Consider the following 26,048-nt stretch of genomic DNA (forward strand, 5'->3'; position numbering starts at 1 on the left):
AGCCCTTGTGGTCTGCCACCCAGAGCCCCTCAACTGCTCACTCACCACTCACCATCCTTTACACTCTCCTGGGTGAGAGAACATCTTCCTACACACTATTTTCACTCAGCAAAACAGCCATGTTTTCTATTTTTGCCTTAAGGATCCTAGACCTGTGTGCACTCTTTATTAATGACACGACTCCAAGAAAGCAATTCAATTAGCATTGTGCAATAGGAGGCTAGCAAAAACTAGAAATATATTTGCACTCAGAGGTGGTTGTGATGCAGGATTTAAAAAAAGAGTGTATACATATACTGAAAAATCTTTCTGTTTAATATCTAGGGTGTCTGCACACACCACATGGCTTCTCTGCTAACATTTAGACATACACATGCTCATGAATTATTGTAAGAAAAGAAAATAACCTGATTTCCAACACAAAGAACCTTCCCCAAATATTTGCAAACACAGATTCCTAAGGCTAGATCTGCATACATTTTTAAAGTGTTTGCTCTTTGCCTAGCATTCTGTTTGATTCAGCTGATGATAAGATAGGACTGTGTTTTCCAGGAGCTCACATTCAGTTGGGAGAATAAAGTATAGACACTGGAAAAGTAAAATAAAAATATAAGAGTAAACTGCCAGTTCAGTTGATTTCCTAAGGCAGTGCATGATTAATTTCCAAACACATGATATAGAAAATACATCTAACAGATCAGAGGGGAAAAATAATAGCAGTGATTTATTAAGTCCCCAGGGCTTCCCTGGTGGCTCAGATGATAAAGAGTCTGCCTGCAATACAGGAGACCTGGGTTTGATCCCTGGGTCCAAAAGATCCCTTGAAGAAGGGAGTAGCTACCCACTCCAGTATTCTTGCCTGGGAAATCCCATGGACAGATGAGCCTGGTGGGCTACAGTCCATGGGGTCACAGAGACTTGAATATGACTGAGCTACTAACACACACAGGTGGTGCTAGTGGTAAAGAATCCACTTGCCAATGCAGGAGACTCAAGAGGTGCAGTTTGATCCCTGGGTTGGGAAGATCCCCTGGAGAAGGAAATGGAAACACACTCCAGTATTCCTGCCTTGGAGAATACCATGGACAGAAGGACCTGGCAGGATATGGTCCATAGGGTCGCAAAGAGTTGGGCATGACTGAAGCAACTTACCACACACACACTGGGTCCTTAAAACATGACGATTTTTTCCCCAGGGTATTTTATTTAATAATGCTTAAGTGTCAGGATAGTACTTTTGAGATCACAGTCTGTCTCTTCTGATTTCTTCCATCTTACCCTCAGTTTAAACACATCTCTATCTTGTGCTCATTGCTGCAAGTACGGTTGACAGGAGGGAGAGAAGATGGGGCTTGGAGCTGAGTCGCTTCCTCAATTTCATCTCAAGTCCTAAATTTAGAAGGGTGGGGAAGATGTATCTTTAACATCCGTGGAAAATGGAGGGTGAAAAAAACCCTGCCTTTCCCCAGTCTAGGAGATGATACCCCAGACTAGGGGGTGGCAGGGGAGGGGTGGATGGATAGGATGACAGAGATGCAGAATGAGGGTGAACACCTGGAAACAGTGTGTGATGTTGGGAGAGAGAGCGAACCTGGCACATCAGGATAGATGGAGAGAGGGACCAAGCATGGTTTTACGAGATATGAGAGGCAGCAGAGGTATTTCTGTGTCCAGAGCACTGATGACCCCGAAGGACCACTAAAGACTGAGGATCAAAGAGATGGACACCGTTTCAGTAGACACCTGCATGGAGAGATGACTGGAGGCCCCTCAACACCCTAGCCCCTTATACATCCCCCTGAAATCAGCTGGCACCCTAAATGGCAGCCCACTCCAGTATTTTTGCCTGGAGAATCCCACAGACAGAGGAGCCTGGCAGTCTACAGTCCATGAGGTTGCAGGAGTCAGACACAACTGAGTGACTGAAGAAATGGGAGAATTCCAAATGTGCCAAGGTTGAATCCCCCCCACTCAGACAGAAGAGGGGCTGGAAGTGACACCAAGATGGATGTGGAAAAATGACTTTTTTCTTTGTGAATTCAGATTTTTACCCGCTAAACGACACCTTCTTTTACAGATGATGTTTTCGCAGCCAGGTAACTTGCCTCAGGCCCTACAGGCAGAAGTTAGTGAAACTGATTCAGACTCAGGGTTTGCTTGCTCTCAAGCTTTTGACCTGAGTGCCATACAAGACATATGGCTGGGAGGGTTCGAGCAGAATTTCTTGGAGGATCTCATAATTGGGCTGCTTCAGAAAGATGAGGACAGGCTGGAATTGATACAAGGCTGAGGGTGAATGTCCAATTACATGGAGTTCTGTAGACAGTGTATGATTTCAGCAGCAACTCCCAATGATTTGTGTCAAGTTTACTGGGAAACATAGTTCTCCTGCAAAATAATAGTCTTTGGCAAAAGTGATTTAACATAGCTTGTGTTATTCTGAGCCCGAGTTTTCATTCAGCTTTCTTTCCACTGAGAGGTGGGCCCACCAACTATACACATAGCTTTAGAATCAATAATATTCGCTTTCCTCTGAGTAAAAGACCTGTGTTGTGTGAATGGACAAAGTAGCTTCCCTTTGCAAAGTATGTGTGGGATGCTGCTGGTCTTTTTTTTTTTTTTCCTGCTGTCATTCCCACAGCTATTTAGTCTGAGAAGCACATAGAAAGGAGTGGGGGCCATGTTCCCTCCTGCTTGAGTTGGATACTGCTCTGTGCATGGCTTGTTGATGGGGATGCCTCTCAATGAACACAATTTCACGGATGGTTGGCTATCAATTTTGAGCAATGCAAATGGTGAGACCATTCGAAATCTTGCTTTCTCTCATTTCAGTGATGGAGATACCCACTGAATGCAAAGACTAAGTGAAGTGTGTAATAGACTCCCATAAACTGTGGCTTCAAAACCTGCACACAACCCCAGGGTTTAGAACTGTAGCTGTAAGCACTGGTGGCCAGGGATGCCCTGCCCTCAGGGCTGGCCTTAGAACTGTAGCTGTAAGCACTGGTGGCCAGGGATGCCCTGCCCTCAGGGCCGGCCGTGACACAGTCTCAGCGGGCTTTCTTGACCCTTTGTTGCTATGTCTCCATCCTTCCAGCATTTTCAGTCAACATGTACATGGTGGGTTCTAAGTTCATAAGAAACATATGACTTATGGGATGACCCCAAAAGTCAGTACTCTGGCATTAGGCACCTAGATTCACAGAACTGGAAGGGCCCTCATATATCAACCAGAATGGCTCTGCTATTCTCCAGGGGCACAGAGGCAAGACCGTCTTCAAAGACCCAGAGCAAGTAAGCAGCAACAGTGAGGGTCTAGAATTCTTTTCTGACTCCAGATTCAGCCCTCCCATTAAACCAAGATGCCCAGTGGGCCAGTCATTATCTTTGGCCTTAGCTTGACTTTGTCTGATCTGGGGCAGAATGCCTGGGGAGTCTTGGCAAATGGTTTGACTGCAGATTCCAGAATCTTCTGGCCTTCCTTGCTTGGCTATTAAATGTCATCTGGTTCTACACATCTCTAGAAGCAGAGGAGGGTGTAGCAGTGTAATTAAGGCTGTGGGTGACACAGTTCTCGGTGCAAATCCAGGCTCCAGGTGACCCTTCCCAAGGTCCTTATGTTCTTTGAGTCTCAGTTTCCTCATGAGCAAAATGGAGATGATAATTACATCCACAACACAGGGTTATTAAAGAGAAGACAAGCCAGAGCTGAGCACAGTGCAGGAACTCAAAACTAGCAGTTTTGGTGCCAGCAAGAACCAAGGAGCTCTGAGACGAGATGATGTCATGGGAGTCTTCCTTTTCTTCAGGGGTCTCATTCTCTTTTTTTCTCCTTGCCCTAGTGTGTCTCTCAGAGAAGTTAAAATGATACTTAGAATTAAAATGGTCTTTTTGCTCTAAGACCCTTGTTAAAATTTTCTAATTCATGTAACTTTCAGAATGAGATTCAAAGTTAAAATTGTAACTCAGTTATCCTGTATTTCCACACATAAATCACCAAATTTTAAAGCTGATTTCATCTGTGTTGTCTTTAGACTAATATACCCTTATGCCAAATGAAATCTAGGGCCTAGAATCATCTTTACTTGATTTTTAAATACAGACAATGCTAAGAGACACTGTGTTAGTCACCCCTGTGTGACAGACGTGAGCCATACACCTTTGTCAAAACAGACTCAAAACTGGGATATAATTCAATAACCAATAATTTTTGACCTTCTCCAGGACATAAAATAGGAGGAAAGAGGAGGGAAGGGGAGTCTCTGAGAGCAGATAGTCCTTGCGTTCTGCAAATCCATGCCTTAGTGGGAGATAGAGACCTCCATTAATAACTCCAATGAGATGGTTCCCAAACAGTGCTCCAGGAACACTAATCTACAAAGAGTGAGTTCCATAGTGAAATAAGACTGAGAAACATAGGTTAGGTAATGTCAAACTGATTGGTTTCTTGGTGAGTTTCTGAGAACTTTGAATAAACAAAGGTGCATTGTGACTCTTCAGTGTGGGGCTATGGCGATGGCTGATATGGTTTCCCCAAGGTTGACCTTGGCCTCCTTGTGGAACCTGGGGGACCCATGCTTCAGGAAGCCCTTGGCAAATGCCACTTGAATGTAAGGCAGACTATGCTAGCACATGCTTCTCTCCCAGCAGCAGAGACCTCCAGGGATGCGAAATAATTGCAACACAGACTTTATTAAGAGAATTTGTATTAAATTAGACCAAGTTTATTAAGTGATGACATGCGCTCCAAGTCTGCACTAATTTTAGTGTCTGGCAAAAATAATGACCTGAAAATGTACACCAGGTCTCAGGACCACATGTGGCTCCAATGCCCCTCTGTCTGAGGAACGGATGCTATTGATTACTGCAACTTTCAGCATCATTTCTGCCTTTTTATTCCTTTTTTTGGCCATTCGTATTCTTTGCCTCAGCCCCTCCCAAAAGCCACAAGTAAGTGGGGGTTCTGTGTCTATTCCTTAACAGACTCTAATTTTTAGAACTATCCCCTTCTCTATCTATCTCCTGCTGCTTTGTTTGTTAAGTAGCGGGTAGGACTCAGCCAGACCAGGAGCTAGGGTAGAAGGCCCTCCTCATCCAACACCAGGGTGTGCCATCGTTAGGAAGAGGCAAAGCTGGACACTCTAGGAAGGCCAAGGTCCAGAGCGCTGGAGGAGAGTCCCCAGCAGAGGCAGAGGTCACTGGGGACAGAGCCACAAGCAGGGAAGACAGTAATGAGCTGTGTCAAGAGCAGATAAGGCTCAGGCAGGGGGCAGGGTGGTACCTTCTTAAGTGTATGTTTACAGCTATGCTTCTTCAAACACATTTAGCCATTTCATTAAAACAACTCTAGCTCTGATATCATTATATAAGTAAGTCAGAGCTTCTCTGGTTGTCGTGATGGGGGAGAGGTGCTCTGGAGTGTCACCTGCTGGGTCATCTCTGTGGCTGGCACATCAGTACCCTTCCTGACTCACTCCCATGACAACTGAGTTATAGGCCCTGGGTGGTTGGACCCAGGGTAGAGGTCCAGGCTCAAAGGAGATTATATAATTTTTACCATATATGAGTAGAACTTGAATTTTTGTTGTTAGAAATGGATGAATAGGGACTCTAAGGAAAAGGACAAATTAATTAGTCTTTTAAACAATCTTCCCGCATGGCATGACCCAGAGAGAGACAAGGGACCTGGTATTTGTCTAAAGGCAGTGGTTTCTCAGTCAGCACAGACTGATCTTGGCCAGGAGAGAGGCTCTGACTCCATCCTGAAAACGCTGACGCAGAGCACAGAGGTGATGGCTAGGTGGCACACAGCAGCCACACAGAGACAGAAGGACTCTCTTGAGATGCAAGGTTCATCCTGACTTCAAAAGCCCTTCTCTAGAATTAAGATATGCTGCCCGCTTGAGGCCATCCTGGAAATATTTCTTAAGTGTAAATGAAATCTCATTTTTTTTTAATTACTGGAAAAATACCCATGAAAATGAAGTTCCACTGATTACTCTGGCTTTCCGATTCAACCACAGGACACAGTAGGCTAACTGGGGCGGCACAGTCCTGCCCAGCCTCTGAGCTGGAGCCTCTGAGTGCCAGCTCTGAGTTCCCAGGAGCACCCAGTAAGCAGCTGCTAGCACATTATTTTCCATCCCCATTGTTAACCCCCTGAATGGAAATTTCACAAATGGGAACTGGTTCCCTTGCCAACCTCAAAAGTACCTGAAAAACTCCTCACAATTACAGTCCCAAAAACGCCTGTTCACACAGTGGGCTTATAATGTGCGTATAAGTGGACTTCGGAAGGCTTAGAAGCATGCCAAGGCAAAGGCTGTATTACAGACCATCAATTTCACAGCACTGTGTCCTATTGAAAGACCTTTTGATGTCTCCTCCCAAGACAAAGGGGACTTCCTTCGTAGCTCAGTCAGTAAAGAATCTGCCTGCAAAGCAGGAGACCTGGGTTCGATTCATGAGTTGGGAAGATCCCTTGGAGAAGGAAATGGCAAGCCACTCCAGTATTCTTGCCTGGAGAATCCTATGGGCAGAGGAGCCTGGCAGGCTATACAGTCCATGGGGTCGCAATAGTAGGACACGACTTAGCAACACCACCACTCAAGACAAAAATATGGCTCCAGGGAGCGTGTAAATATTCATGAGAATCCAAGCTCCTAATAAGGCAAGATGCACCCTACGGTCTGGTCTCAGCTCTGTCTCCTCCTCCCCACTCATTCTGATCCACGCACATTCCAGTGATAGGGCACCCTGGGCATGCCGATGCCAAACTGCTCTGCCATGGCGTATGCTGTTGCTACCTTTATTATCCTAGGGAACTCATACTCATCCCCCAAAGCTCAATTTTTAAAGACTTTAAGGGATTTTTCTCCCATGCTGAAAATTCACCAAAGATTATCTTTCCTTTCAGAAAAGATACCTAAATCGTCTCTGCGCTCAGAAGCCTGGATGATGAGTTCTCTCCTACAACATCAGCCCCATCTTCCCGTGCTTGTCTTCTGACTCTTTCCCAGGCTCAGAAACCTTCTTTCTGACCTAGAGATGGACCTGGCTGGCCAGGGCCTGTAGTCCTGGGGAAGGGGAGAAGGTCAGTATGTTTAGGGAGCCGTGGGGAAGCTCGAATCACAGAAGCCAAAGTGTACCAAGGTCTTGTGGAAAATCTGCCATATAGGGTTTAGGTGCAAGGAGCAGAGAAGGAGGTAGAGGAGGCAACCAGCAGATGTTTCCAATTTACACATTCATTCAACTGAAACATGCCAAGCACACTCCAAGTGAATGCCACCGAGTCCTTATAATAACCTTGCAATACAGGTATTACTCTAGATAAGGAAACTGGTGAGAAAGTATTAATAGGAGCTTAAGGAAGTTAGAGATTCTGCAGGTTTCCACTGGAGGCTGGGAGGATGGGGATCAGATGTGGTCCCTGAGGGCCACTAGGGAAGTCATGGTAAGGTTCACAGTGACGACATGATTAGGGTCCTTTCTTTCTTTTTAAAATTAATTCATTTATTTTAATTGGGGAATGAATAATTTCTTTGCAATATTGTGGTGGTTTTTGCCATACATCGACATGAGTCAGTCATGGGTGCACATGTGTCTCCCCATTCTGAACCCCCTCCCACCTCCCTCCCCTACCCCATCCCTCTGGGTGGTCCCAGAGCACCAGGTTTGAGTGCCCTGCTTCATGCATCAAACTTGTACTGGTCATCTATTTTACATATGGTAATATACATGTTTCAATGCTATTCTCTCATGTCATCCCACCCTCGCCTTCTCCCACATAATCCAAAAGTCTGTTCTTTACATCTGTGTTTCTTTTGCTGTCTTGCGTATAGGATCATCGTTACTATCTTTCTAAATTCCACACATATGCATTAAAATGCTGTATTGGTGTTTCTCTTTCTGACTTACTTCACTCTGTATAATAGGCTCTGGTTTCATCCACCTCATTAGAACTGACTCAAGTGCATTCTTAGCACTCTTTCTTATGGGCAGCATCCAATCTATGTTCCAATCTACAGGCTGGCTGTGGTGTCTAGCTGGGGCATGCAGCCACATGAGAGGGCTGTTGTTCTAACACTAATGATTCCTGGGCAACCTCTGAGTATGATTCTTGGGCAACCTCTGAATAGTATAGCCTTGCTAAATTGACTAGTTTCATGGGCTCGTGCCAGATGACACAGTCTTCCTCTCCTGATATCCTGGGGAATTCTGCAATACTGGGGGAGCTCTTATCACATTCTATGAAACATTTGAGAAGATTTTTACTGTCATGTGATGTATATAAGACTTCAAGTAGGTGACTTCTACTCAAAAATACACTCTTACTCAGCCATAAAAAAAGAATGAAATAATGCCATATGTAGCAACATGGATGGATGTAAACATTATCGTACAAGGTGAAGTAAACCAGACAAATATCACTGATAATGCTTATATGTTGAATCTAAAAAAACAAAGAGATACAAATGAACTTATATACAAAACAAAGACATGAGAAAGTAGCATTGACATATATATATACATATATACTACCATGTGTAAAACAGATAACTAGTGGGAAGCTGCTTCATAACACAGGGAGCCCAGCCTGATGCTCCGTGATGACCTAGAGGGCTGGGCTGGGGGTCGGGTGGGAGGGAGGCTCAAGAGGGAGGGGATATACATATACATATAGCTCATTCATATTGTTGCGCTGCAGAAACCAACACAACATTGTAAAGCAATTATCCTCCAATTAAAAATTTAAAAAATTAATGCTAAATAAATTCTTTTTGTTAAATAACAAATATATTAAAAAACTGGAACCCCCCCCCGCCCCCCAGATACAGACTTACAGACAGAAAACAACCGTGGTTACCAAAAAAGGAAAGAGGGGAATGGATAAATTAGGAATATGGATTAACATATACATGCTACTATAAACACAATAGATAATCAAGGACCTACTATTCAGCACAGGGAAGTCTACTCAAGATTTTGCAATAACCTATAAGGGAAAAGAATTTGAAAAAGAAGATATATATATACATATATATATATATATATATATATATATACATATATATAGCTGAATCACTTTGCTGTATGCCTGAAACTAATACAACAATGTAAAGCAACTATACTTCAATTAAAAGAAATGCATTGTCTTCCGTTGCCTCATTCCTGCTTTGTCTCCTTCCTGGGTTTTGTCCCTAGTGCTCCCAAGGCTGCACCATGTTCCCTTCTTGCCATCTTCTCTTGCATGGAGCTGCCCAGAACTTACTCTTTGTCCCAACCCAGAGGGGTTTATGTCTCCCCTAGAGGGAGCCAGTCCTCCCAAGTCATAATCTTGTACCACAACTCACTTCCCTCCCCCCCCCCCCCCCCCCCACCCGACCACAGTAAATGGTCAAGGTCTCATATCTTAGTAACCCTCAAAGAAGGCATCATCCGGAGTTTGAGGAGTCATCTCAAAGTACTGATCTGCTTATTTGAGGAGCATTTTCCTTCTCCTCTGGTCTCTCACTGATACTTCAAAGAACCCCAGCTGTTAAAGGGAGCAAAGATAAAGATCCCCACAGATCTGAGTGGGGAGCAGAAAGGCTAGATGCATGCTCAGAGAGCTGGCTCTCCTAATTCCAAAGAGGTGATGAGTCTAGGTTTGGGGACTGGAGGAGAGGCAGCAGCAGAGGAAGTGAGTTCCCAGAACAGAGGGTCGGGGTCTTACACAATTTGAGTGGGGATAAAGAGAGATCCTTGGCTCCTGACCAGTGTAGAGAGCAACAGAGCCAACTGGCAATTTTTTATACCAGATTCCACTTGCAGGCTTTTCTCTACACAGCCCCAGCTTGAAACCAGATAAAGTTCCAGAACAATAAAATGCATTAGCAACTCAGAGGCAATCCTGAAATTGCTCATGTTGATCTAAAGTCAAAATCTGGTCTCAAGCCAAGTGCTTTATTATTACACAAGGTTAGTGCTTGGATTCATCCTTATCTTTTTAAGTCCTGTTTTATTAGTAGGGGATAGTAAATTTTCCTGGCTGAAGCTCATACCACTTGCTTTGCCCTTTTCTCTGCCTGTGCCTTTGATGGACTATACACAGATGGGCCAGGGAGAAGGGCTGGACTTAAGGGTTACCTTGCCAACAAGCGCCGACTGTCAGTTGCATGGCAATGTGAGATGGATGAATGGGCCAATCGTTAGTCACCAGGTATGGTTCATACGTTGCTCCATCCATGTATAAGGTGACCACAGGAAACTCCACATTGATGACATAGTAATGCCATTCTTTGTCACAAATCTAGTGAAAAGAAAGAGAAGCAACACTTAAAATTGAATACGCAATGAAACATCCAACAGACATTTATTCTAATTATGAGAGAGGGAGAAGAGACCTTTAGGTTAACAATGTTTATTGCAAAGAACTCAGTGAACATAATGGCTGATATGCACTGAGGTTAGAGAAACGCACATCAAATATGATGGAGCAAACCATGGGATAGAGGAACATCTGGGAAACTAATCATTGAGCAAATATCTGACTATGGACAGATTATCTTGGTTGGCAAGTTCTTGGTGGACAGGTGGGGGTGTCAATTTAAACTTGCTCTCTATGAGCAACAGAGAAAAGTTAAATCAAAAATGTTTTTCGAAGCTTGGGGATGGATGGTGCTATAAAAAGAAAGATGCTAGACGACGTAGAAATGAAGATGAAGATAGAGAAGGGGCAGAGGAAGGGAAAGAGAAAGGACAAAATAGAAGAGGAAGAAATTAGGAGTTATGAGCAAGGACAAGGCAACAGACAAAGGAAGAAGGAGTTTCATAAGAACAGAAAACCTTCAATTCCTTTGTCTATATTAATGCTTGCCCAAGGAGCTCCCTTGGGCACGCTCCCTTCAACTGAAGCAAAATAAATTCTGAGACAGATAGTCTTCCCAAGAAGATACAGTTTCATCTTTCCTTAGAGTCCCTGGGAAGCCAAAGAGGGATGACAGATGAGTCCTCCTGGCTGAACTTGGTACAGACCACACCCACATTCATGTCCGCTCATAATTTCAGTACCTAAGACTTCTGGTCTTAGACCTGGGAACCAAAACCTAACCTTAATGGGTGGGTAGAGACATTTGGAGCCAGGATAAAGTCACTATTCCTGACCTCAAGGTACTCAAATCCCGTTTGTTGTTCAGTCTCTAAGTCATGTCTGACTCTGTGACTCCATGGCAGACTCCTCTGTCCTTCACTATCTCCCGGAGTTTGCTCAAGTTCATGTCCATTGAGTCGGTGATGCTATCTAACCATCTCATCCTCTGTTGCCCTTTTCTCATTCTGCCCTCAATCTTTCCCAGCATCAGGGACTTTTCCAATGAGCCAGCTCTTTGCATCAGGTGACCAAAGTATTGGAGCTTCAGCTTCAGCAGCAGTCCTTCCAGTGAATATTCAGGGTTGATTTCCTTTAGGATTGACTGGTTTGATCTCTTTGCAGTATGATCCAAATTAGAAGCCAACATGGCGTGTCTTGGAAAGGAGCTAGGAAGAACAAAAGGTGGCAAGGCTGGGGGATGGCACCCCCTCCCTCCAATCCAAGCAAGTGCCTTAGACGTCACATTAGACTCTGTCTCTCCCCGACTCCCTCACCCTCAGATCTTTCTGCATCCTCTTGTCTTCATCGCCCCTGTTATCTGTGGGAGCAGAGACAGATGAGTTCTGCAGGAAGGTGACCCCAAGGGAGGGCATCGAAGTCCTCCCTACACCCTACTCTGGATTAAATGTGCTGTTTCTCATGAATAGATAACACCAACAGGGATGCTAAATGATCTTTTCCCTTTCATTTTAGAGTAAGATTTTTTTCCCCTTAATGTTCTTTTTATACTGTCTTGTCTCATGTCTCAGAAAATTACTCCTTTTGAAGTCCATTAACCTGATAAAGGCTGATGAATATTTCAGGGACCCTTGGAAGGTAAGCAGGAGGGGTCCAGGCACACATTTCCAAAATCCTGTTACACTTCATGAGTATACAGTTCAGTACCGCGTATATCCCACTAGAGGTCCTAACCCAGTTTATACTCCCCTCCTACTTGATGCTTGTGATCAGACACTGCACTGGGTGCAGGAGTCTGGGGGTAGGTCTGGGACCCAGGTGAGGCTGACTAGGGGTATAGGTGTGGTACAAAGGAAGACCTGGAGACAGGGCCTGGGGGCAACAGCAGAATGAGGAGCTAAGGAGAGTTCCAAATGAGGAAGCTTCCAATCCAAGGAGGCCCAACGTACCCTGGACTTGCAGTCCAGGATGCAAGTCAAGGATGGCTAGTCAGAATACCCCCACCCCCAGGATATTCTCTGAGGCATCAGGAAACCTCTGACTAGTCCTGGGTGGGAAGAGGGCAGGTGGAAGTGCAGTAACCCTCTCTACACCTCATACCCTTTGAAATGTAGACAGAACACAAAAGTCGGTTGGGCAGTACAAGGGGGCTCCTTGCCCAGGTCACCACCACCCCACTTTCAGTGGCCATGCTCTCGGGCCTGATGGCCACATTGAATCCACGTGTTGGTTGACTCTACAGTGCTCCATGTCTGCCGAAGCTGGGTGGAGGCTGGGTCCTCTGGCTTGCTTTCTTTCACATCACTTACAGGGTGGGTAGCAGGAACAATGCCAAGGAGGTCTGGGCTGGGAGCAGGGTGGTACTCCAGGGTGAGCTGGGGACTGGAGAAGCCTCTCATGAGAGGGGAGCAAGTTAGGCTGCCAAGAGTTGGTCTAAATGGCCTAGAAAAGCCCACACGGGAAGTTCTTGAGTTTGCTTTCTTAGGAAATCAGGTATTTTTGAACATAGTTATTCAATGTGTGATGCATTTACCTACAAACCAATGTGTGAGGGAGTGTACTAGAGGCTGTGTGGAACGCAGAACTTAACAGGTATGTGCTTTGCCTTCAGATTTTCAATTTGGGGCAGGGGTGGTGGTGGTGATTAGGTATCAAATACACAAGAGACTTGAATGAAATGGGAATTGAGTTTAGTCTTACAGACAAGACACAATGCACCGTGAGATCCAGACTTCTGGCTGGGAGAAGGTGGCATGTAGGGTGACTAGAACTGCTAAGACTCCGTTAAGAATAGATGGTAAGGAAAACATTCCAGGCAAATGGAGCAACAATCTTTTAATCCTTAATTCATCAATCCTATTGCCAAAAAAAAAAAAAAAAAGATACTAGGCTTGGGACGAATGGAGATTCACTCATTCATTCCGTCCTGTGGACATTTACTAAATGCATATCCTGCTTTGTGAAGGAAAGAAAGCACCTGCCCTCATGGAGCTTCCAGTTCAGACATAGAATTGACAAAAGGCTTGCAACAGTTGTGACTCATGCCCACAGATTGTGTGAGGCACCAGGGTGACATGGTGGAGGCGGGTAGGTGTCTGATTGCCCTGTGAGGAGGGAAGGAGCACAGACACAGTCACATCGGTTTGGGAAAGGTGAGAGTGGGAGATGAGGCTACAAGGATAGCTTGGAACTGAGGTCCTAGGACTTGGACAGCTTTTTTTTTTTTTTTTTTTCCTACAGGCAGTAGGAGGTACCAATCTTTGAGGACCGGAGGAAGATGGTAGTCATAGCAACAATCAATCTTGGAACATGCTTCTCAATGTCAAAGCAGCTTTTCCTCTTCCTTGTACCATTTAATCCTCCCTTGTTGTTGTTGTTTATTTGCTAAGTCATGCCCGACTCTTTGTGACCCCATGGACTGTAGCCTGCCAGGCTCCTCTGCCAGGCGATTTCCCAGGCACGAATACTGGAGTGAAATGCCATTTCCTTCTCCAGGGGATCTTCTCAACCCAAAGATCGAACCTGCATCTTCGGCATGCTCACTGCCAAATCAGGGTCTTGAGCAGATACTTATCTCTTATTTTTTAAAAAAATCGTTCTTTAAGTTTTTACTTTTAATTTTTTTTTTGATTGTCCTGTATTTTCACTGCTGCATGTGGGCTTTCTCTAGTTGCAGCTAACGGAGGCCACTCTTTAGCTGTAGTGTGCAGGCTTCTCTTGTTGTGAAGCATGGGCTCTGGTGCATGCAGGCTCAGTAGCTGTGGTGCATGGGCCTACCTGCCCCCTTGGCAAGTGAGATACTCCCAGACCAGGGATCGAATCTATGTCCCCTGCCTTTGCAGGTGGATTCTCGACCTCTGGACCACCAGGGAAGTCCCAGACACTTTTCTCTTGAGTGATGGACTCACATGTCAGATTGCCCAAGTGGTCAGCTAGATGTCCCACAGGCATTTCAAACTCACCATGCCCCAAACTGAGCCCTATAGCGCTGTGCCTCAGCCTCGCCTGCTCCTTGTCCCGTGTCCCCTGCCTCAGCGAATGCTCCCTCATCCAACCTGTCATCCAAGCCAGTACACTGGGCTCTGCTTTTGACTTCCTCCCTCTGTCCCTCCCTCCAGCTAAGTTACTGCCAAATGCCAAAGATGCTTCTCTCATTTGCTCTCACCACTTCACCCCCGTTTCTCCTTAGAATTTACAGTATGTACTAGAGAGGGGAAAGGTTGAGAAAGTGTGTTTGACATTACAGTAAGATGGAAGGCATTTTAGCAGGGAGAGAGGACCAAATGTAGCAGGAGAAGCGTGAGAAAGCTTTGGTATGAGTGTGGGTGGGACAGAGTGAGGGGCTGCCCTGGGGCTGAAGGCAGCCACAGAGTGCAGTGGGCAGGGCAACCAAGGATGGGGCGGGGAGTCCACGTAGGGTGAGCGTAGGGGTCACAGGGTGGGTATCACACTGGTTTTAGGAATTTCTGGGGAACCATGTTCTGGACTTCAGGAAAGTACTTAAAGCTTCCTAATCCTTAATTCCTCCACCTGTAGAGTAAGGATAATAATGGTATGTATATCATGGGGTTGTTGTGTGAACTGAGCTAAAACAAAGCACTCAAAATACTTAGAGCATATTTTCAACCTGAACAAATATGGAAACTCCTTCCCTTTTCCAAATACACTGAGATGCTGCATGAACTATAACAACAATATCAACAATATAAAACAAAAATAAGAGAGAAAGGCTCAGCCTATAAGCTGCGGTTTCAAAGCCCACAGGAATCAGGAATGACTCAGGTCTTCTGTGCAAAGAAAACTCGAGTTGGCACGTCTGCATAAAGTCTGGGACTGTCTGAAGTCTGGGTCTTGGTTCAACTGCCAACATCTACCTAGGGATGTGGGGGGAAGCCAGCCAATCACTCTGGTAAGCATCTCTTCTGAGATGTTACCCCTCCAAGCCATTCCTGAGCATGCACATTAGCTTCAAGTGTAAACAGCCCACTTGACGTGGAAACCCAGAACTTAGACTCTACTTTAAAAATGCATCTTTGAAGTCTTTAGGCCTTTAGGAAAGACATATTCAAAACCTCTGGAGAGATATGTGCTCCGAACCCAGGGCATGAGCAGGACAATTCCCGCTGGAGATGAACTGAGAGTAAAAACTGATAAAACATAGAGAGAACAATCCTTTGCATGCATGAGAAAAAGCAGACAAAACAGATGATGAAACATTCCAGGAACCAGAGAAAATAGAGCAACTGGAAAGGAGATAGGGGAAGGCAGGTTTGAAAAAGAACCAGAGAGAAATTTCAGAAATAAAAGATATAGTGGTTGAAATAAATCAAGAAAGCCGACAACAGGGTTAGTGAATTGGAAGAAAGATTACAGTGAAATGCAACATTTGATAAAGCAATCAAGAGAGATGGATTCTGTGCATATAGAAAGATACTTTCCAACCAGTGTTGTCAGATATGTGTGGCTGGAGGTGAGGCTGGCGGAAAGCAGTGGGGTTGGGATCCTGAGAAGTTTGTGCACCATGCTAAGGAGTGTGTTACTTTATTTAAGTAAGTGCCTTGTGTTCTAGAAAGCCACTTTTCACTGCAGCAGCCTTCTCATGTGTTAGATTCAGATGAGAGTGAATACATAAGCTTCACAAGCTCCTGCCCGACAGGACATATTTGAAGGGTAGGTCAAAATTGAACTTTGGTTGCTGAAATGGAACACTAATGAACCAAGAGGATTGAAACCAACTGCATTCTCACTGAGGACTTGCAAGGCCACCTGGCCCCAGTCCACTGTTTCAGAACATTAGAAAGATGAGATTTTGGTTAGTGCTAAGATGGCATCACTGACTCGATGGACGTGAGTCTGAGTGAACTCCAGGAGCTGGTGATGGACAGGGAGGCCTGGCATGCTGCGATTCATGGGGTCGCAAGGAGTCGGACACGACTGAGTGACTGAACTGAACTGAACTGAAGATCAACCTTAAGCCAAGGCACAGATGCCACTCTTATTTGCAAATTGATTTAAGATCTGCCCAGGAGGTCGCCTGCGCTTCTGAATTGACAGGGAAAAGTTCCGTGGTTTTTCAGCAGCAGGTGTTTATGACAGCTCACAAAGCACCTGCTGGGTCTTCCGTCAAAAAGCAATTGCTGACTCAGGGCAGTGGAGCCCAGGGGAGCAGGAAACATAAAAGGTGGCCTGTGTCAAAGCAACTACTCCCATTTGCAATTTGGTTGATGAACATTTGGGCAAATCCTCAAAACCATCCCAAAAGGCTGTCTTTATAATTTGTGCTCAGAGAGTATAAATCAAGAATTGCTAGCACCCAGGATTTAAATTTATCCATGGGGAGAGAGGAACACCTTTATTATGCAGCAATGATAAGACTGGTGTCCTGGCACCATGATATGATTTTTGCCTGTGTGATCAGCTTGCTGGATCAGCTGGTGTCACCCCAGCAAGACACCCTGGGGAGATCCTTTAACTTCCAGGTCTTACTGATGGGCCTCATTTCCATGCAATGAAAAGGTGCACTTCAATTAGTCCCTCAACCAGGACAAAGCTTCTCTTGCCCAGCCTGGGGCTGATTGGAAAATTCTGCAAAGCCCCACAGAGGTAGGGTTGGCTGAGTTGAAGTGAGAGTCAGAGGTTAGGGCAGAAATCATCCTCTCAGTAAAGTGGGAGTGAATCAACCCTGAATATTCATTGGAAGGACTGATGCTGAAGCTGCTGAAGCTCCAATACTTTGGCCACCTGATGTGAAGAGCTGACTCATTGGAAAAGTTTCTGATGCTGGGAAAGATTGAAGGCAGGAGGAAAAGGGGACAACAGAGGATGAAATGGTTGGATGGCATCACCGACTCAATAGATATGAGTTTGAGCAAACTCCAGGAGATACTGAAGGACAGGGAAGCCTGGCATGCTGCATTCCATGGGGTTGCAAAGAGGCAGACATAACTTAGTGACTCAACAACAACAACAGCAACAACAAGAAACATCTGTTGTCTAACCTGGCAATCTGTGGTATTTTATTATAGCAGCCTGAGCTGAGACATTTAAGAACTTGAAGCTCTAGACATGCAAATTCTCAAGGCCTACCCTCGACCACTGAGGAGGAGTGGGCCTGGCAGTCTGTGGCCAGGCCCTCCAGGTGGTTCGGAGAGGATAAGTCTGAGAACCACTGCTGCAGAGAACTTGCTGTGCTACTGTGGGGAATAAAACAGTCAGTTTGCCAAATTTTCTGAAGTCCTTTATTTTATTTTCCTGTGTGTGCTGCGTGCTCAGTTGTGTCCAACTCCTTGCGACCCCGTGGACTGTAGCCCCCCAGGCTCCTCTGTCCATGGGATTTCCCAGGCAAAATTATTGGAGTGGGTTGCCATTTCCTACTTCAGGGGATCTTCCTGATCCAGGGATTGAAACCATAACTCTTGTATCTCTGGCATTGGCAGGCAGGTTCTTTACCACTGCACCACCTGGGAAGCCCTTGGGGTGCCTATGAATATCGCCTGGAACAAAAAATCTCAGAAGACACAGCCTGTGAGATTCATTCAGTTCATTCAACACAGACTGATCGCGTGCCCAGTATGTCCCAGGCACTTCCCTGGAACTGGGAATGTGACAGCAAACAAACCAGGAAGTTTTCCGCCAGCGCCTTCCCACTGTCCACCAGATGCTCCTGTCTCTGAATACCCTCCCCTTCGGCCATCCCTCCTGCCCCACCTGGAAGCTTTCCTGCCTCTGATCACACATTTGAGTACTCCCTCACACCCCCGAAACATAAAGCCTCTGAAGCCCGGCTTTCCCCCTCCTCCCTGCTTTTTGTTTCCAGGACATGCCATGGAATTCATCTGCAGGTATTCTCATCCTGAATTTCCCCAACAGCTAACATCTGTCAGGGCCTTGGGGCTCAGATTGGAGCCTTGGAGGCATGGTCTGCCTGTTGCAGGTTGTAAGTAACTGTGTACAGAGTAAGTTTAATATTTTAACAGGCCAGGAAGCACATGTCTTCAACTTGACAATTAGGAAAGAGACTATTCTTCCTCTAGGATTCTTTCCCTGAACACAATTGACTGCACGAAGACAGATCACTTGGTTCCAGAAAGGGACTGTCTTGAAAGTGAGTGAACCCCATCACTTTAGGATGGGGTTGAGGCAGTTAGGGTTCCACCGAATGAGCAAGACTCCTTCCCATAAAAGACTGTGAGTTTCTCAAGGTATGGTCTAAAGGAAACAATGGCCACTTACAATTACTGAATGAATGAATGATTACAGTATAAGGCAGCAAACGGTGGAATTTGTTCCTCTAGAAAAAGGTGATGAGAGTCCAGATTAGGAAGCTGGAGCATGATCATGATCATGGGGATGAGGCCATATCTGTGTCAAACACTTGGAATCCTGGTGACCTCACTAGGCTGGCAGCCTAAGAGGAAGGGTTGCAAAAGTTCAGCAGACATGGAGAGTTCTGGAAGGTTGGAGACTCATGGGGTCAAGGAAGGAGGGTGAAGCTCACCAGATATGAGTGAGTCCTAGTAACAGAAAGACCCTGGCCTAGAAAGGACCCAGGACCATCTTAGCAGCCTTCCGCCACCCCATCCCACCCAGAGGCATGGTTGCCTCCTTGCAGTCTCACTGACAGGTAATGGGTTTGTAGTTGGGGGAAATTGCCTTTCTGATCTGGAACCTGGGGCAAGTTTCTTTCTTTTATTTTTTAAAATTTTTATTTTTACTTTATTTTACTTTACAATACTGTATTGGTTTTGCCATACATTGACATGAATCCACCACGGGTGTATATGTGTTCCCAAACATGAACCCCCCTCCCACCTCCCTCCCCATAACATCTCTCTGGGTCATCACTGTGCACCAGCCCCAAGCATGCTGTATCCTGCGTCAGACGTAGACTGGTGATTCGATTCTTACATGATAGTATACATGTTACAATTGGGGCAAGTTTCTTTAAGTGCCAGTTTCTTCATCTGTACAGTGGATAGAACATCCCTGTTGTAGGAAGATCTGATTATGTATGCAGTGGGTATTACTGATAGCAATAGTGGGTCAGAAATTATTCTAGGTGTTGCATATATAAAGTGAGAAATCTGTATGCAGATCAGGAAGCAACAGTTAGAACTGGACATGGAACAACAGACTGGTTCCAAATAGGAAAAGGAGTACGTCAAGGCTGTATATTGTCATCCTGCTTATTTAACTTCTATGCAGAGTACATCATGAGAAACGCTGGACTGGAAGAAACAAGCTGGAATCAAGATTGCCGGGAGAAATATCAATCACCTCAGATATGCAGATGACACCACCCTTATGGCAGAAAGTGAAGAGGAACTATAAAGCCTCTTGATGAAAGTGAAAGAGGAGAGTGACAAAGTTGGCTTAAAGCTCAACATTCAGCAAACGAAGATCATGGCATCCAGTCCCATCACTTCATGGGAAATAGATGGGGAAACAGTGGAAACAGTGTCAGACTTTTATTTTGGGGGCTCCAAAATCACTGCAGATGGTGACTGCAGCCATGAAATTAAAAGATGCTTACTCCTTGGAAGAAAAGTTATGACCAACCTAGACAGTATATTCAAAAGCAGAGACATTACTTTGCCAACTAAGGTCTGTCTAGTCAAGGCTATGGTTTTTCCTGTGGTCATGTATGGATGTGAGATTTGGACTGTGAAGAAGGCTGAGCGCCAAAGAATTGATGTTTTTGAACTGTGGTGTTGGAGAAGACTCTTGAGAGTCCCTTGGTCTGCAAGGAAATCCAACCAGTCCATTCTGAAGGAGATCAGCCCTGGGGTTTCTTTGGAAGGAATGAAAGCTGAAACTCCAGTATTTTGGCCACCTCATGCGAAGAGTTGACTCATTGGAAAAGACTCTGATGCTGGGAGGGATTGGGGGCAGGAGGAGAGGGGGACGACAGAAGATGAGATGGCTGGATGGCATCACTGACTCGATGGACGTGAGTCTGAGTGAACTCCGGGAGTTGGTGATGGACAGGGAGGCCTGGCGTGCTGTGATTCCTGGGGTGGCAAAGAGTCTGACATGACTGAGTGACTGAACTGAACTGATACATAAAGTGAGCAAAAGTAGACACAGTTTCTTCCCTAAGGGAATAGACAGAAGGTGAAATGTACACATAAATAAATGTAACTTTATATCTGAAAGAAATACTAGAAGGGGATGTGTACGCATGTGCGCTAAATCCCTTAAGTCATGTCTGACTCTTTGCGACCCTATGGACCATAGCCCACCAGGCTCCTCTGTCTACAGGGATTCTCCAGGCAAGAATACTGGATGGGATTTCCATGCCCTCCTCCAGGGGATCTTCCCAACCCAGGGATCAAACCCATGTCTCTTATGTCTCCTACATTGGCAGGCAGGTTCTTTACCACTAGCGCCACCTGGAAAGCCCATGACGGGGATGTACCAGGTGCAAAATGAGTCCATAATTGGGAGGTTTATCTGGTTGTGGAGGCTGGAAGTGATGGTGAAAGGAAGGAGGCAGGTGAGGGGGTCAGTAAGAATGCTGGAGGCAGAGGAACAGCGCAGGTGGTGGCCCTGTGGCTGGAACACAAGGATGAGGGCACAGCTTATAACAGGGTGGGCAGAGACTGGCAGAGCAGGTGCCATGGAAGTGCCAGTCCTGGCCTTTCTCTCAGCCCCACCACTGCCAGCACACACGGGGTCTCCTCCAAACTCCCTGCCCCCCAATTAGCCTTCCTGTCTCCTCAGACTGGGCTCTTTGCTGCTCCAAACCTATGGGGGTGCCCATTCCCCACCAGGGGCTCTCTCCTCAGCCCAACCCCAGAGAGGGGCTGTAGCAAGTTCAATGCTGAGGCTCTGGAGTCTGGCCCCCACACTCAAATCCCGATTTGATGACTTTCTGGCTGTCACGGCACAATGTGACAGGTGACAGGCAAGTCACATTTCCTCTCTGTGCCTCAATTTCTTCATCTATAAAATGGAAATAATAACATTAGTAACCACCTCATGAGTACCTCATATATATGACCTGGCATCAGTTCAGTTCAGTTCAGTCACTCAGTTGTGTCTGACTCTTTGCGACCCCATGCATGCCAGGCTTCCCTGTCCATCACCAACTCTTGGAGCATGCTCAAACTCATGTCCATTGAGTCGGTGATGCCATCCAACCATCTCATCCTCTGTCATCTCCTTCTCCTCCCACCTTTAATCTTTCGCAGCATCAGAGTCTTTCAAATGAGTCAGTTCTTCATATCAGGTGGCCAAAGTATTGGCATTTCAGCTTCAGCATCAGTCCTTCCAATGAATATTCAGGACTGATTTCCTTTAGGATGGACTGGTTGGATCTCCTTGCAGTCCAAGGGACTCTCAAGAGTCTTTTGAACATCACAGTTCAAAAGCATCAATTCTTCACAACTCAGCTTTCTTTATAGTCCAACTCTCACATCCATACATGACTACTGGAAAAATCATAGCTTTGACTAGATGGACCTTCGTTAGCAAAGTAATGTCTCTGCTTTTTAATGTGCTGTCTAGGTTGGTCATAACTTTTCTTCCAAGGAGCAGCATCCTTTAAACTCAACATTCAGAAAACTGAGATCATGACATTCGATCCTATAACTTCATGGCAAATAAATGGGGAAACAATGGAAACAGTGACAGACTTAATCATTTTGCGCTCTAAAATCACTGCAGCCATGAAATTAAATGATCAGACACAGTGAGTGCTTAAAATAGAGGGGACTACTCTTGGTGCTTGCTTGGTCCTCATTACCTTCAACTACTTCCTCTGCCTTCCCTGCAGGTGGTCCAGGACATGCCCAGCTTCTCACTCTCTCAGGCTATCCAGGCTACTCTGTATCAGCCCACACCATCCCTGCCCACCTCCACCCTCTCAAGTCCCTCTCAAAACTTAAACAATACAATATTGTAAAGTAGTTAGCCTCCAATTACAATAAATACATAAAAAAAACTTAAAGCACATATGTAATCCCACATTTTCTAGTAGCTCCATTAAAAATATAAAAAGAAAAAAAAGTGAGTCAACTTTAATCTGATATATCTATTTATCATTTCAACATGTAATTAATAATAAAACTTAGTCAGACACTTTCCATTATGATTTTCTTATGAAGTCTTTGTGTCGGTCACATTAATAGCACATCTCAGTTCAGACTAGCTGCATTTCAAGGGCTCAACAGTCACACGTGGCTGGTGGCTGTCCTATTGGTGAAGCCAGTCCTTGACTCCAAGATCCATGAGGGCAAGAACCATGTCTGTCTCTAGGTATGTGGTAGGTTCTTGGTAACTTCAGATCACATGAGTGAAAGCATGGATGGATGGATGAATAGGTACCATATTCTGCAAAGCCCTGTCTGCTCTCCCCTGAGGCCTCGTCTTCTGTTACTGGGCACACAGTCTTTCAGCCATGATGGGGACCAAGTCCTGGGCACCAAGTGCCCTTTGCCTGGAGGACAAAGGACCTGGAGATTGGGTGAGCACCATAAGGAGGGATGTGCAAAGAAGGAGAGGGGGGTGGCGAAGATTTATGTTGTGTCAAGGAGGATAGACCCCATCCTCTGGAGCCCTCAACCTCCTGCCTTCAGCAAGAGAGGGAGGAAGAGATGTTTTGGAGGAGCTGCAGAAAAGTAGGTGGGAGGGTCCCCTGGAGCCTCTGACCAGCCTTTGGGCCAGAGAATATCAGGGACTCAGTCAAGGTGAAGGAACTTGTAGGTGGCAGGGCTGGAGCCCAGAACTCCTGCTTCCTGTCCTCAGGTGCCTTTGAATGTTACCCTTCGGCAAAGATAAAAATGAATCATAGGCTCTTTGAGGGGGACCCCAGGCTGCTCAGATGCAGCTAACTATTCAGTAATGTATGCATTTGAAGAAAATTAATTTTTCATCCTGCCACTTAGAATATTAAGGCTGGCTGTCCATAAACACACAGTTTGACTCCTCCTTGCAAGTTAAAAAAAGAGGAGGCATCTCAGCAGATATCTTTAGCAAAACATAATTATAATTTAGTTGACATTTATTAATATCTTGGTGTAGATTAATAAAACTCCCCTGAATAATTCAAATAATAAATTCTGCCCCCTTGGAAAATTGAGCTGATCTTGAATGGAATTGTTTAAGTGTTTCCATCTCCAAAGACATAGCACATGCCAAGTCAGCCAGTACCTCCTGTATCTCAAATCTCACTGGGATTTCCTTAGGTATTGGCTCTGCAAATCAGGTGCCACATGGCTAACCTGTTTCATCTTTGGTCACATGCCCACCTGGTATGTATCTGTCAGCTCTCCAGTAGAGTGGCTGAGACAAGCATGCCTTCCAAACAGAGCAGCTGAACTTCTAGCACAGACACCCCACCACATGGGCTTCCTACTCTGATTTTGCCCTGGTGGCCTCTGAAGTGCCTGATTATAATTACAGAGTGTCAGTGCGCCTTGGCTGTAAACTTCACATGGCTGCTCCAGAAATGATCCATCCTGGCCACACGTGGATCACCTGCTCCTCCCCGCTCCCCCATCCACAGAGTGATTTCTGGAGAGAGGAGCCGATATGCATTTTACAGGGGCCTCCAGGGAAGGCCTGTGAAGAAGTTGCCTCTGTTAGGAATTCCACAGCAAAGAAATTGGGTGCTCTGTCTGAACTACAAGTCAGCCAATTAAGTTTGGGAGACTGTGTAGAAATCTTTAGGGAACAGCTGCAGTGTTAAGTCCATCAGCACATCCAAGATCTTAAGACCGGTCAGTTAGGGAGATTCGCTACTTGGAATTTTCACTCTTGGGTTTTAGTCTCACACAAAGCTATGGGAACAGTTTTCAAGATACAGCAATATCTCTTCCCCCTCCACACTTCCTCTTCCTTCTCCACTGGAACACCCAGAGAAACACAGGAACCTGCCAGCATCAACCTTCTCTTGTTTTGGAGACAAGGTGGTGTGCTCTGACCAGCTCCATGCCCAGAACAGTCACTCAGCATGGACTCTGGGGCACCGATGAAGCACTGATCAGGTGCAAAGCACCTGCTGGTTTCAACCTTGGGTCTGACTGTAGATGTCAGGAAATACAAATGGGCCACTACATTAAGAGAAATACGTGTGGTTCATTGACCCTGGCCTCTATCCAAGCTACACTGTGTGGGGCCAGGCTGTATATAGTCTTCAAACAAGACCGAGGAGGCCTAAGTGCACAATTCTGTGTTAGTCTTTGTATTCCTTTGCATGGGCTGCTAGGGACCCGAGGTAGTATGGTGGTAAAGAATCCACCTGCAGTGCAAGAGACACAGGTTTGATCACAGGGTCAGGAAGATCCCCTGGAGGAGGAAATGGCAGCCTGCTCCAGCATTCTTGCCTGAGAAATTCCATGGACAGAGAATCCTGGTGGGCTACAATCAGGGGTCAAAAAAGAGTAGGACATGATCTAGCGACTAAACAACAACAGGGGTGCTACACCAAAGGACCACCCACTGGTCTCCTAAGACCAAGAACTATTGGTCTTACAGTTCTGCAGGCTAGAAGTCTGAGATCAAGATGTCAGCAGGGTTGGTCCTTTGGGGGGTTCTGAGGCAAGGTCTGCTCCACGCCTAGGGCCAGGTAGCCACAGGCCTCTCCTGGGCTCACAGACGCATTCTACCAATCCTCCATCTACACACGGTCAGCTCCTAGGACACCAGTCATATTGGGTTGGGGGGTTGCGGTCCACCCTACTCCAGTATGACTTCATCTTGCTAATTCCATTTGTAACAACCTTTGAAAATAAGGTCACATTCTGGGGTATTGGAGGTTAGGACTTTACCAACTGTTTTGGAGGAATCCAGTTCAACCCCTAACAGCCGTGTTCTGGCCATGTTCCCAAAATGCAGGGCTGGGACTTATTAATGGAAAGTTCTCCAAGGCTGTGCCCAGCATTCTACCCTACCGTGTACCTGATAGAAACAGCAAAGTGGCCATGTAGGTCACCATTGTTTTGGGGATGAGGAAAGGCTGTTTGAATCCTGTGAATGGTAAACTGGGATATGTTATAGGTGTTCTGGAAATGCACATAAAAGAATCAATAATTAAATAATTGAATCGCATCGAAAGGTCTGTACACTATATTCATTCATTCATCCAGCAAATACACATGCAGCCTGCCATGTGCTAGGCACCCTGCCTTGTGTGGAAGAGGCTGAGGTCCTGCCTGGGGAGCCTGGAGCCTTGGCTCTGCCAGGCCAGGACTCTGAGCTTCTCTCTCTGGTGATCTGGCAGAAGTGGGGGAGATACTCAGACTTAAGACCACTTCATAGAGCATTTATTATTATGCCTGAATAAAGGGCTTCCCTGGTGGCTCAGAGGTTAAAGCGTCTGACTCCAATGCAGGAGACCCGGGTTCGATCCCTGGGTCGGGAAGATCCCCTGGAGAAGGAAATAGCAACCCACTCCAGTATTCTTGCCTGGAGAATCTCATGGACAGAGGAGCCTGGTGGGCTATAGTCCACGGGGTCTCAAAGAGTCGGACACGACTGAGCGACTTCACTTCACTTCCCTTCTATGAGCAAGATAATAGTATTTTATATGTGTGTGTGTGTGTGTGTGTGTGTGTGTGTGTGTGTGTGTGTGTGTGTGTGTGTGTGTATGTATAGTAAAATCCTGGTCTCTGCCTCTGGTTCCTGACCTAAAAATCCTTGTAAATAGGGGTGCTAGGAGAATCTTTTGTCCTAACATTTAGTCTTTGATCCCAGTTCCCGACACAGAGCTAAGACCTTTGTGATTTCCTCAATGATA

The 26,048-nt window shown here is 45.7% G+C and overlaps 1 protein-coding gene across 2 annotated transcripts in view; it reads right to left on the bottom strand.

The window, feature by feature from the left end:
• CLSTN2 (calsyntenin 2) overlaps window positions 1-26,048 on the bottom strand; it is a 745,380-nt gene that overhangs the window by 40,569 nt on the left and 678,763 nt on the right. For both annotated transcript variants that reach the window (XM_042236283.2, XM_060395246.1), the window contains exon 9: window positions 10,129-10,291. In XM_042236283.2, coding sequence (XP_042092217.1) covers window positions 10,129-10,291 — 163 coding nt within the window. The remainder of the gene's footprint in view (window positions 1-10,128; window positions 10,292-26,048) is intronic.

Source organism: Ovis aries, chromosome 1 (genome assembly GCF_016772045.2).
Source record: "Ovis aries strain OAR_USU_Benz2616 breed Rambouillet chromosome 1, ARS-UI_Ramb_v3.0, whole genome shotgun sequence".
In the NCBI taxonomy this organism is placed as follows: domain Eukaryota; kingdom Metazoa; phylum Chordata; class Mammalia; order Artiodactyla; family Bovidae; genus Ovis; species Ovis aries.